The following is a 13,026-nucleotide window of genomic DNA, read 5'->3' on the forward strand; positions in this document are numbered from 1 at the left end:
TGCCCCGTCCTTGGAGGTGTTCAAGGCCAGGTTGGACGGGGCCCTGGGCAACCTGATCTAGTAAAGGTGTATGTTTGGTGGCCCTGCTGGGCAGGGGGGTTGGAGTTACATGATCCTTGAGGTCCCTTCCAACCCGGGTAATTCTGTGATTCTGTGATTCTGTGAAGCGCAGGAGCTGTCAGCTCCCCTTCCCCAGCGAAGGCCTGATCTTGAGTGAGGCCCAGGAACCAGCTCCATCTGTTGGCAGCCGCGGAGAACGCAGAGCATCCTCCCCGAGCTGGGGCAGGCTGGTTCTGGGAGCAGGGAGACTGAACCAGGCACAGCTCAGTAGCCTTTGCCCCTGCTGCTCTCTATGGCAAAGGGGTAACAACTTGGTTAAGCTGAGTGGTTTCCCCAGTGAGTGCCTGGGCTCCCCTAATCCCAGACCTTATTTTCTGCCATCAGTTCTGTGTGTTAAAGAACAAACCAAAGTTTTTCTAAGCACCTTCCAGCAATACTTGCTTTTCTATTGAGAGCTGGAGATAGTTTGAGGAGGAATAGGAGCACTGAGCACAGCAAGCCTGTATCAATGTTGTTGTGGCAGCCATTTCCCTCAAGCAGGCCCTTGGAGTTTACGTTCAACTGAGCACTCACAGACCTGAGAACCTCAAGCACCATCACTGCAACAAGTCAGAAGCATAAATACCTGGATTGAATTTCCAGAGATCGTGAAAGTGTCTGTTCAGGCGCGCGTTGTAGCCACCAAACACGTAGAGCTCCCCATTGTAGCTGACTGTGGGGAGTAAACACAGACATCAGCGTGCCACCCAGGGACAGCCCAGCAGCTCCCTGTCCCAGCACCAAACACAAAGCAAAGCAACAGCCACTGCCCACTTTAGCTTATATCACTTTCGCATATAGGGCTTCATGCAAGGAGACCTGCAGGTCTGCACAGAAGCCAGGCTCTGAGCACCCCTCACTGTCCCACACCTCCACCCAGTGGTGCAGATGCCCCTGTGCTATGGGTGGGAATCCCTTTCCACATTCTCCTCTCCCAGCAGATCCACACTCACATGCTGAATGGCTCCTCCGGCCTTCAGGAAGCACTGGAGTGGGAGGGGAGTCCAGCCAGGAGTTGGTTTCTGTATCAAACACTTTAATGCGGTTGCAGTAGATCTCGTTGTTGGAGTGAAATGGCCCAAAACGATCAGCTCTGCCCCCAAATACATACATCTTTGTTCCAATGATGGTAGCTGAATGGAAGTCTCTCCAGCGAGCCGGCGTACCCTGAAGAGATGGGTTAAAACAGCAAGAGAAACAACGTGGGTTAAACAGGGAGGTGACACCTCTTGACAGGGAAACTGCTATGGTTGTCTTCTCCTGGAGAATTTCTCCTTCAGATCCCAGCCACATCAAACAGGAGTTGGGAGACTAGTATGGGCATCTACCCAGAGAATAGCACAACTGAGGCTTTCTCCACAAAGCAGAATAAAAGCCAGCCACTGACCTTGGCAGAGATTAAGGTCCACATCATGTTTGTGGTGTCCAATTTATGGATGTCGTTTGAAAAGCAGTCGGCCTGGAAGACAGCAGTGCAGCCTGGTTACCAAAGCACTGAGAAGCCTGGTGACACCAGACCTCCAAGCAGGGCAGCTATCCTGGAGACTCACATCACCCCTTTGGACACGGCCCTTCCCAGCCCATGGGGCGCTTGCTCCAAAACATCCATGTAAGCAGCACATGCCACTTAATAAGGAGGTAAAGCTCAACCCTACTTAGAGCTGCTCCTTCTCTCCTGCAGCCTTCCTATTTATTCAGTGCTTGGCTCCTACCACCAAGACCTGCACGCAGCAGAATTTTGTCCCCACTCCATGCCACAACAGAAGGTGGACAAACTGCCTCTTCTAAGGCCACGCAATGAGAGGTAGGAGGATAGGATTACTTCAAGGAAACTCAACAGTAAATACAGGTGAGGATCCCACAGCACTAATCTGCAGCTTGCAGCTGAGTAGAGCTTGTACTCAAACAAACAGAACAGACTTCTGCTCCTCCAGACAAGGGAGATAACAGCAGAACCAAGAGGACAGCCTTGTTTGGCCTTGGTTAAAAACCACCCACGTTTGTAGAGCTGTGATCAAGATCATGGACTTAACATGCTGGAGTGCTCAGAAAAGCCAGGGGAGTAACCAAGGCACTGCCATAACAGCCCAAATAACGCGGTACAACTTTCCACTTGTCTGAAGTGATGTTTACTCTTCCAAGTTCAGAACATAAGGATTTACTTCAAGGGGTGTTAAGCACACTAGCAGCTAGCAAAGGATGGTCCTTCTTACAGGAAGGACAAGTGCTTCCTGGAGAGGCTCAGCAAAGCATGAGAAGAGGTGCAGAGAACAGAGAGCATGCACCACTCTGGGACAAAGTTTCACAACAGCACTACAGACACTGCAAGCAGTGCATTTCTAGGGCGTTTCTTAGCTAAATTAAAATATATATTGTTAACCCAGATAATTAACGCCATAACTTTGTCCTGTTATAAAATGAAGGTAACTGTGAATGCAAATATGTGCATGTCCCCTGCCTCTGCCAATGTCCTGGGTAGGAATACCCTCCGTCCCAGGGGATTGCCAAACAAGTGTTTGAGATGACTCACCAGCTGTTCATAGCCTCCAAAGATAAACATGCTCTTTGCCAGGACACAAGCCGAGTGCCCGTCTCTTGCTCCTGGGACCATTCCAGACACCTTTGGCGTGAACCACTTGTGCGTGTCTGAAACAAAACAGGAGGCGATGCTCAGAAAGCACAGTAGATGTCGGGATGGGATAACTCTCTTACAGCCATTCCTCATTTCTAGGCAGAAATCCTTAGTTCACACACAGCACCTGCTTCTTCAGCAAGCTTCTCCAAGTGAGGCTGCCTGCCTGAGCCTCCATAGCGGGCAAAGCAACAGAGGTCCTCAGCTCCATGGTACAGCCAGTGCCCAGCCTGACAAACAGCTCCACTTCTACACGTGATTAGCACAGAGCTGCTTGAGCAATGTTATTTGTATTGACTCACAAGGAGGCCTTGCAAGAGGTGCAAGAGACTGGAAGCTGGCAAACACTGTTCCAGTTCTCAAGAAAGGCAAGAAATAAGAGCTTGGTAATTACAGGGCTGTCAGCTTCATTTCAGCGCTGGAAAAACTGAAGAGATTATGCTGGGAGTTATTGGAAAACATCTGAAGGACAACGTGGTCATTGGTTTGCAGCCAGCGTGGGTTCATGAGGGGAAGGTTCTGCTTAACAAACTGAATCTCCTTTTATGGCAACGTTACCCACTGAGTTGACCAAGGTAAGCCTTTTGATGTGATGTCCAGCATAAAGCTAGACAAAAACCAATGCAGTGGGTGAGCAATTGGCTGACAGATCAGGTCCAAAGGGCTGTAGTAAACGGTTGCATCAGGCTGCATCCAGTCACTAGCAGGGTTCCTCAGGGCTTCATATTAGGGCTGGTTCTCTTTAATGTCTTCACAAATGACTTGAAAGTAGGACTAGAATGTGTTTTGAGCAAGATGATACTAAATTAGGAGGAACTATTGACTCTGTTGAGGGCAGAGAGGCCTCACAGAGAGATCTGATAAATTAGAGTGCTAAGCAATTACCAATCACATGAAATTTAACAAGAGCCAGATTTTGTGCCTGGGAAGGGGCAACCCTGGCTGTACATACAGGCTGGGGGTGAGATGCTGGGAACAGCCCTGCTAAGGGGATCTGGGAGTCTTGGTTGGCAGCAAGTTGAACATGATCCAGCAGTGTGCCCAGGCAGCCAGGAGGGCCAGCCCCCAGTCCTTCTCTGCAGGGCTATTCTTAACTAGTCCATCTCCCACTCTGTACTCATATCTAGGACTGTCCTGACCCAAGGGCAACACCTTACACTTGGAGCTTTCCCAGCCCTCCACCCTTCACGGTCCCCTTACCACCACCACCCCGACACCTACACAAGCTGCATTCAGCCCCTCAGCCCACGTGTCCCAGGAACTGAGTTAGAGGAGGACCTGAAATCCAGCCAGAGCTGCTCTCCATGCAGGGCAACGTGGAGCTGTGCCAGCAGCTCCCTGCCAAGCACACGCAGACACCTGTCCCATGAGCCCACAGACAGGCACAGATAAGCCTTGAGGCAGGAGATGTCCCCCCACTGAAATGCTGCAAGCTGCCAAGAGCCGTACTTATTTCAGGAAGTGGCTAAACTGGAGCCAAAGCAACATTCTTCATGAGGATAACTCCTCTGAACGCAGCCCATGACCACAGTGATCCACCTAGGCTCGAGCTGGAACCACGCAGAGAAGTTTGCAAGGTCATCAAAATCCTGGGCAGGCAGCTAGCAAGAAAGCTGCAGCAGCTATCGAGTTCCCATCCTTCCCAGGGCTGCTTCCAAGCCCAAGTCACACGGTAGCAGCAAGACCTTTCCCGGGCATCGTGAGTCAAATGAGATGGAAGAGTCCTTGCCTCACGGTCAGCTCGGTGCCTCCATCTCCAAATGATAAAACTGCACTCAGCCAGGACTTATCCAGCCTAATGCAACGGATACAATGGAGCTTACCCCACAGTCGGAGCAGTGCCAGCCACACTTTCCAGGATTGGCAGGGGATAGGCACTGTGTGCACAGACAGCTGCGCGGGGTTTGGACTAGGACTTAGGGCTGGCCTTTTCAGTTCATTTGCACTTAATGCTAAAGTGCTGGAATTGGCAGGGACACCGGGCAGCTCCACTGCAAGGCTTCTGAGGAGAAGGCAATCTGCTGTGGCTTCCTAGCTGCATGTAGCAGGGAAAGGGAGGAAACCCTGCACACAGAGAGCAGCTCCAAGCCTCAAGACTTCTGGCAACGAAGGGAACTCGTGACCGAGCACCAAGCACTTGTCACTGCAAGCCCAGTCAGTGGTTATATTTAAATGAACTTGGCCCAGAATCCAGATGTACTCCCCTCCTTCCCTGACACTCCTGTCCACCCAGTCCCTGTTCTTCACAGGTGTTTCAACAGCATAATGAAGAAAACAACCTGAAATCTCACAGAGTTTATCTTTCGGATTTCTCTAATCTGGCTCAAGCCTCCCCTTATTTCTCCACTCTGTCCTCTACCACTTCAGCGCTTCATTCCCCGCTCTGGGGAGCAGCACGGTGGGGCAGAGAAAAGGTCTCACCAATGGCGGCTGTGATGAGGATGAGTAAGGAGGTGGAACTTACTGACATCAAAGGCATAGAGCACGTTGCAGGCTCCCTCTGTGTCATTGCGGCCTCCCCATATGTAGACGATGTCATCGATGAGCACTGCTGAGTGCCCGTATCTCATGTAGGGCACCTCTCTCACTTGATCACGGCTGTTTGTCCACACTGGAGGCAGCTTGATCCAGCGCAGGGACACTGAAAGCATAAGTTAGAACCTGTGTTAAGCCCGCCGTGCAGGCTCACCCACCTACCCATCGTGGGCAAGTGAGCATTCATGAAAGCAGAAAGCCTGATGGCTCAGCTTTCCCCTGCACAATAAGGTGCAGAAGCAGCCTAGCAAGCAAGACAGAGCTGTGCCCGACCCTGAATAGTAGGGGGCTAAGAAATACGGAAGCACAGGTCCACTGTTTAGGCAAGACTACAGGAAGCACAGAGGACTGGAGGAATCTGGACAGAAATAGCTTTGGTTCTGCATTACCACATCAAAGAAATTACTGCTCTTGCTCATCCCGAACCAGGAGGGAAGGTACAGCACACAAGCAGACACCATCCCACGCACAAAACCACCACAAACACCCTCCCAAAACAGGAAAGAAAAGAAGGGGGGAGGTGATAACGAATGCAGACACTACTTCAGGCTAGTGACGGTTTTGAAGATGCTCAAAGCAGAAGGAATGGGCAGCACAGGAATAATTCACTGCAGGGCAAGGTGAGAAGGCATCATTTGGACTTTGGAAGCACAGTCTAAGAAAGACAACACAGCAGCTTTGTAGGAACAGCAGCAGTTGTTATTAAAATAAGAAGAAGACAAAAGGAAGTAGCACCAAACTCTGTAGCAGACAGCTGAGTCTCCCTTACCCCCGTCCTAACCTCAGTTCTCCCTGCTGACCTTGAGGTACAAACAGGAATGTCTTGTGATTACAGGTTCTCCTTCCTGGAGCCTGCATGTCACGTTCAGCAGTAGGCAGGGCAGTCAACGTGCATGACAGGGAGTAATGACAGTGCAGGAGTCACAGCAAGCATTACGTGGCCATCCTTACCAAAGGGAAAGGATTAGGTACCTCGAGAGACAAGCGTCCACCTCTGAGGCAGGAAGGGCAGGGAGGAAGTACAGCCAATGCTAAACAGGATGTTCCCAACCTAAAACATGGTCTTCCTATTCCTACCATTGAAAGACACCATTCAAAACCCAGCGCTTTGGCTTTAGCACTGAAACTCAACGGCATTAACTGAGCAAGGGCTTGGGAAGCCAGCAGCACCTCCCAGGCAGTGGCTGTAGCACCGTGACTCTTTAATACCTGGGAGTGGTAAACAAGGAAGGCAACACGAGAGCATTCCTTTGGGCAGGGTAACAACATGCTCCCCACAAGAACAGTGCTCTGATGCCATTTTCAACTGTCCTGACTGCTAGAGCCCACTTTTTCTGTTTAGAGGTGAATGTCTTTGGTCAGGAGTTCCTGAGCTACGTTCCCTTCCACGCCATGAGCAGATCAGCTCAACAACCCCACAGAACCAACCGTTTTATCCACCACTGCACATGCCACTGCCTCCCCCAAAGCCAGATTTAGAGCAGCGCGTTCTTTGCACCTTGCAGCAAAGCAGTCTGCATATCAGGAGAGGCTGCAGACCGGGCAGCACACAGAGCAACCAGCCCTTGGTTGCCAGCTGGGCTCATCCAAGCATCCGTGCAATTTTTCAGCTTAATTATAGGGAGCACTTTGTGGACCAGCTCAGTGGTCTCTTCAGTTCAAAGAGTGATGGATCAAGGAATGCAGCCTCTCCCAGCATCGCCACAGATGGAATCAGCCCTCAGACATGTAGTGGCTCCTCTGCAAGATGGACTCTGGTTGCTTTGCTCAGCACACTGCAGACCTTTGTGATACCTACCAGCTGGTGGAAGGCCTCCACCGAGCCACAGAGCACAGAACAGCGCAGAATACATAAGCAGCGTGCAAGCAAACCAGTAACTGAGCACAGCACACTGCTCCACATTTACCTGCATTAAAAACGTGGACGTCGATCTGCCGCAGCGTCTCATAGTCTTCTCCAGAGCAATACCCCCCAAAGGAATACACCTTGTGCCCCACAGCCACGGCCGCGTGGTTCACCCTTCGTGGCCCACCTTCCAGGTGCACCGCCCACCGTAACATCCCTCCTGCAAAAGCCTGGAGCTCCTCAGGGCTCCCAGCACCGCAGCCTCATGCTTCCCAGGCCACCGGCATGCCGGGCAGACGTCACCTGGCTCTGTAACAAAGGCATCATGTTAAAATAGCACCATTAATCTCACGGGTCTCCCCACCTTCCTTGAATGGCAGCTATGAAGGTCACGTTGCTGTGCCTTCACTCATCTGAAGATGGTCCCGCTTTCTCCTTGGAAAGGAGACACAGTGTGGGCACTGTAACCCGAGCAAAGCAAGGAGAGCAAGGAGATGCCCTCACACACACAGAGCTCGGGGTGGCTGTGCAGGCAGCACAAGCCAAGAGGTTTTGTGAAGGCAGCGAGCGCCAGCAGTGCCCCAGCCATGTACACACCATGTACGTGCCAGAACAATTTGTCTGCATGAACGAATGCGCGCTGTCAGAGCCAGCTACAAAGGTGAAAAGAACAGAGCTGGGGGCAGAGCGCGGTCTGGATCAGCTGTGAGAAACATCAGAGGAGGGAAAAAGCAAAAAAACCACTAACAAAAACCAACACCAAACCAGCACAAGGATGGCAACCAACCCCAAACACCCCCCAAAAACACCTCCCTCCCACAGCAAGAGCCCCCAGGAGGAGGGTGAGCTGCAACAGCAGCACGTGCTGAGCACTCAGCATCAGGATGAGCGCCTTGGCCCAGCCCTGAGCAGCAGCCCTGCATTAGTTTGGTAGGACGCTGGTTGACTCACACTGGGAGCAGATGGCTCAGAGCAGCTCACAGGGTGGATTTCAGCAGAGGCTTCTCCCCAGCACTTTGTTTCCAGCTGAAAAACAGCCATTAGAGGAGAACGATGTCAATGTTTCAGGCAGCCCAAAGAAACCCCCCTTTTCATTGCTTGGCTTCCTCTCTTCAGACTTAGCAGCAACGCTCCCCACGCTCACTGTCAGCATTTGCAGAAGGTGAAGAAATGTGCAGACGCCTCGGAACGATGACTAAAATCCCCACACGTTTTCTCAGCCCATTTGTTTGTGGAAAGAGGTTAAGTTTGCACGAGGGGAGTACTCATCATAAAGCAGCCATGTGGGCAGCCCCAGGCCCTCCAGACAAGCAGGGCTGCAGCTCACAACCCAGCACCACGCTCGTGCCTTAACTCCAGCTCCTCAGAGCTGGGGAAGGAGCCACAGAGAAACCAATAGCCAGAGGACACAGGCTTGCCCAAGGAGGCTGTGGATGCCCCATCCCTGCAGGCATTCAAGGCCAGGCTGGATGTGGCTCTGGGCAGCCTGGGTTGGTGACTGGTGACCCTGCACACAGCAGGGGGTTGGAACAAGATGAGCACTGTGGTCCTTTTCAACCCAGGCCATTCTGTGAGCCTATGAATCCTTCTTTCCCTTGGAGCCAGCTGGAGATGCCTGCCAAGGGAAGCTCCCCACAGAGCAGACACTGGTCCGGCACCACCAGGAACAGCCTCATCATCAAGCTGTCATTGGGATACAGGAAACAACAGCGACACATCCAAGGAGTCACCTGGCCCCGCACAGCAGCACCCACAGCCCTGATGAGGCCGTGCAAAGCGATGTTTACTCCGCAGAACACAGTGTTGCAATGCGATTTCCTACTATTACAATTACTCAAGGCTGAACCTACCAGGAAAAGTTTTTCGAGAGCTCATCCCCGACACCAGAGCTGCCAGCTCAACACACACACACACACACACACCCAGGGGCGGCGTTGGGTGACAGCACCCGAGTTCATGGCTGTGCTTTAGATCCATCACCTTTGCCCTGGAGAGAGGAGTCCCTTCCAAGCAAACAGCTGTGTAACCCATCCTGCTTCTTGCTGCTGCCCACCACACCCGGCCTTACACAGGGGGAACCTCACAGCATCACACACCGAGCACGCACTGCACCTACAGCCGTACACAAACACAGATCACCCCACTGACACTGCAAGCGGGTGGAACAGCCGAGAGCAAGAGAAGGATCCCAAGTGCCGGCAGAGGAACAGCCGATGTCCTTCAACACCTCCCCCGCTCCCCGGCAGCTGCAGCCTCGCAAAGCACCTCGTTCTTCGAGTGCGGAGCCCCGACACGGTGCCCGTGGTACCGAGCACAGCCACACAGCGCAGCCTGCCCCCAGCGTGCGCCTCCTTCAGCTCGGAACATCGGGGCTGAGATCAGCGCCCAACAATCCGGCCGTTCCCCAGCGCACCTTCCAAATGTGGTGCGGCGATTCGAACCGGAGGAGGGACGGGCAGAAAACAACAACCCGACGGCCACGGTTTTCACTCCCGGATCTTTCAGCGGCTTTATTCGCTACTCTCAAGCCTGACTATTAGCTGTGAGAACGTGTCGTTCGGGACAGAGAACTGCCAGCAGCCAACACAGCGCCCAGAGCCCAGCACCCAGCTCAGCGCGGAGCTCACTGCGCTGCCCGGCTCCCCCCGCATCCAGCCCCGCCGCCCCCCGCCCCGCTCCGCCCTTCCCGGCCTCCGTCCCCCCTCACGCCGCGGGTCCGTACCGTGCTGCCGCCCCGCTCCCCGGCTCCCGAAGGATGCCGGCCGTGCGCTTCAGTAACACTTAAAATAGCGCAGGCGGCTCGCACAGCCCATACAGATGGTTCTATTTCAGGGATGCCCGGCGTACCGTCACAGATAGCACGAGCGCAGCCCGCTCTCCCCGCTCGGGTTTGACATTTACCCCTCGCTGTGACCATGTACGTTACGGCGGGGTCACCCCGCACGCCGGGCGGTGTCATTCCGTGCTCGGAGCGGCTCGGAGCTCGCTCCGGCTGCCGATGCGGACGCGAGGCACCAACACGGCGCCGGCCGCGCTGACGGCTCGAGCCGGAGCCCGCACGGCCGCTCCGATCGCCGGGGACGGCCGCGCACACGGAGCCCCGCGCGAGGCCCGGAGGCCGCCGCTGGCCCTCGGCACCTCCGCCTCCCTGCGCCGAGGAGCGGGGCCCGACGGACGGACGGACGCGCGGCCCCCCGCGGCCAACCCCCCCGCTCCCGTCCCCGCTCGCTGTCCCGCAGCGCCGCGCCGCCACCAGCCCCGAGCGCGGCCCCGCCGCGATGCGCTGCGCTCCGCCCCGTCGGCCGCCCCCAGCAGCCGCAGCCCGGTACCTGGCGGCGCGGAGCAGCCCGCACCTCGCTGCAGCGCCCGCCCCCGCCGCTCGCTGGGACTTGTAGTCCGGCGCCGCCCCGCCCGCTCCGTCCCTCCTCCCCTCCGGCCCCGTCCTTCTCCTCCCGGCCCCGGGCGGCCCCACGGGGACCCGCCGCACCTCGGGGCTGTTGGGACGCGGAGCGGCGGGTACGTGACGGAGCGGCCCGGGGCGGCCGAGGGGCGGGGGGTCCGTCCGCGGGGCGGCGACCGCTGCGGGACTACGGCACCCAGAGTGCCCGGCGGCTTCCGGGTGGCGGCGGGGCCGCGCCCGGTGCATGGCGGTGGCGGGGAGGATGGGGCCGGAGCGGGTGTGTCCCGAGGAGCCGGGGCCGCCGGAGGCCCCCGAGGGAGCGGCGGGATGGAGCGGAGACGAGGAGGATGAGGAGGAAGAGGAGGAGGAGGAGGAAGAGGAAGAAGCGGGGGGCGGCGGGTACCTGTACCAGCCGCTGAGCCAGGAGCCGGAGCACGGCCCCGCCGCACAGCCGGGCCCCACCGCGGGCGGCGCCGAGCCGGGCCCGGGCCTCCAGGAACGGCTGCAGGTAGCGGGCGGCGCGGGGCGGGGGGGGCGGCGGCGGAAGGAGCGCGGCCTCGACACCCCCCGCGTTCCGCTCTCGCCGCAGATGCTGAGGCTGCACCTGCCCGAGCCGCCCGCCGACAGCGAGGACGAGGACGAGGAGGGAGGAGCGGCGGCGCAGAGCGGCTCCATCCCCATGGACGCAGGTAACGGCGGCTCCTCGGGGGCTTCGCGGCTCCGGCCCGGCCCGATGCGCTCACGGCTTTGTGCCCGCAGAGCACGTGGAGCTGGTGAAGAGGACGATGGCGGCTGTGAAGCTGCCCACGCTCGGCATCCCCGCCTGGGCCAGCCAGATCTCGGACGAGCAGTGGCAGGCGGTGGTGCAGCGTGCGCTGCAGGCCCGGCACGGGGCGGGCGGGCCCAGGAACGAGTGGAAGTGAAGGCTGAGCTCACACCTCCATCGGGCATGGGACAAACCCCCCCATGCACACACACACACACACACACACACACAGCGAACATCAGCCAGCACAGGTCGAGCCCAACGTGTCTTTCCAAGAGATCGGTTTTATTTAGTACTGTACATACAGGGACATCTGTACAAAATCCAACACTTTCATACTATGTAATGCTCTACTGAAAATAAAGTACACCATATGTACATATATGAACTGTAAGCAGCTTAATACTCGTGTCCAGGGGGTGAACGCAGTAGTTAGTTTTGCTGGTTCCCTGCAAGGAGGGACCACGTGGAAGAGGCAGCTCCAGTTCTGTCCGTTTGGCTGATGTGGGGAAAGGCAAAGGCAGAGATGGGCGGTAATAATGGTACCGACCCATGGGTGTGCGGAGCGAGGGGCAGCCGCAGCATGGCAGGTGCAGGTCAGTGCGGGGCAGAGAGCGGCAACGTGCTCCACACCTCACGTGGTCCCCTTCTAAAGCCCAGGACTGGGATGAGGAGGCAGCAGAACTAATGGAATGCAATGGAAGGTACCGAGCGTGAGGCCCCCGACCCGAAGGACACACACAAAGCTGTGAGAGGTGGGAGCCACACAGCGTGTAGGCAGCGCACGTCACTGCTCTCAGTGTGCTCCCCCAGCCCTGCTGCAGGTACAAGGAGCATCCCCCACCCTGCTGCAGGAACAAGGAGCATCCCCTGCCCTGCTGCAGGTACAAGGAGCATCCCCTGCCCTGCTGCAGGTACAAGGAGCATCCCCTGCCCTGCTGCAGGTACAAGGAGCATCCCCAGCCCTGCTGCAGGTACAAGGAGCATCCCCAGCCCTGCTGCAGGAACAAGGAGCATCCCCAGCCCTGCTGCAGGAACAAGGAGCATCCCCTGCCCTGCTGCAGGTACAAGGAGCATCCCCCACCCTGCTGCAGGTAGCAGCTCTGGGCTATGCTGCAACCCAGCACCCGTGGCTCCTGCCCGCCTACATGCTGTGCCCACACAGTGTGCCAGGCTCACGTGAGGTAATTGAGTGGCAGCTGACCATGAGCTCAGAGTCATGCTCAATAAGCAATAACCTCCCTGAGGTGTTGGGTAAGTCTCCTGATGAACTGGCCAGGTGTGCGGAGCCGGGTCCTGCATGGTCTGGGTGATCCCGTCCCTTATCACACCTGGCAGCTGCTCCCAAGAGATGGTGGCACACTAAAGGAGCTGAGGAGCGGGGGGCACTGGATACACAGGGAGAGAACAGCTCGGTTGGGTGGGAGGAAAGGAGACGCGCTGCACAGCAGCTCCAACCTGGAAGGGGTCTGCAGGAGGGGACAAAGCAGATACAGCAGCACCTTCCGCAATGACCTATGGATGCTGTACTGCGTGAGCTCCCTGCACTACTGCCATCCCACAAGCTTATGTGTCAAGCAAGCAAGCGCAGCATTAAGAAGCAAAGACCTCTCCCTTACTTATCACCTCGGCCTAGGACTGAATCCGCACCACAAGAAGGTAGGAGATGGAGCTCCCAGAGCTGGATCGAAGTGCTCTAAATGCTAAATGACACAGCACAGCACTGCCCTGCTGCACCACACAGCTAC

At 56.3% G+C, this 13,026-nt stretch overlaps 2 protein-coding genes across 4 annotated transcripts in view; one reads left to right on the forward strand and one right to left on the reverse strand.

Annotated features, from left to right (window-relative positions):
• Positions 1-11,003, reverse strand: part of KLHDC3 (kelch domain containing 3) — a 17,812-nt gene extending 6,809 nt beyond the window's left edge. The window contains exons 1-8 of one of the 3 annotated variants that reach the window (XM_015856694.1): positions 10,916-11,003; positions 8,064-8,138; positions 7,174-7,421; positions 5,196-5,372; positions 2,630-2,745; positions 1,487-1,558; positions 1,053-1,266; positions 686-772 (exon numbers count right to left, since the gene is read on the reverse strand). In XM_015856694.1, the coding sequence (XP_015712180.1) occupies positions 686-772; positions 1,053-1,266; positions 1,487-1,558; positions 2,630-2,745; positions 5,196-5,372; positions 7,174-7,327 (820 nt within the window). In that variant the 5' untranslated portion in view covers positions 7,328-7,421; positions 8,064-8,138; positions 10,916-11,003. Of the gene's footprint in view, positions 1-685; positions 773-1,052; positions 1,267-1,486; positions 1,559-2,629; positions 2,746-5,195; positions 5,373-7,173; positions 7,422-8,063; positions 8,139-9,834; positions 9,937-10,441; positions 10,565-10,915 lie in introns of those variants that run through there. The other 2 variants (XM_015856692.2, XM_015856693.2) reach the window with 2 other exon arrangements.
• On the forward strand, positions 10,699-11,666 carry MEA1 (male-enhanced antigen 1). Its single transcript, XM_015856702.2, has 3 exons — positions 10,699-11,020; positions 11,102-11,201; positions 11,272-11,666. The coding sequence occupies exons 1-3, from the start codon at positions 10,757-10,759 to the stop codon at positions 11,433-11,435; spliced, it is 528 nt and encodes a 175-aa protein (XP_015712188.1). The 5' UTR covers positions 10,699-10,756; the 3' UTR covers positions 11,436-11,666.
• The last annotated feature ends 1,360 nt before the right edge of the window (positions 11,667-13,026 follow it).

Source organism: Coturnix japonica, chromosome 3 (assembly GCF_001577835.2).
Source record: "Coturnix japonica isolate 7356 chromosome 3, Coturnix japonica 2.1, whole genome shotgun sequence".
Taxonomy (NCBI): domain Eukaryota; kingdom Metazoa; phylum Chordata; class Aves; order Galliformes; family Phasianidae; genus Coturnix; species Coturnix japonica.

Excerpts from the sequence above, each read along its gene's own strand:
- MEA1 (XM_015856702.2), top strand. The coding sequence starts at position 10,757 with ATGGCGGTGGCGGGGAGGATGGGGCCGGAGCGGGTGTGTCCCGAGGAG. Across the intron at positions 11,021-11,101 it reads GCCTCCAGGAACGGCTGCAG|ATGCTGAGGCTGCACCTGCC; the intron begins GTAGCGGGCGGC and ends CTCTCGCCGCAG. Across the intron at positions 11,202-11,271 it reads CTCCATCCCCATGGACGCAG|AGCACGTGGAGCTGGTGAAG; the intron begins GTAACGGCGGCT and ends TTGTGCCCGCAG.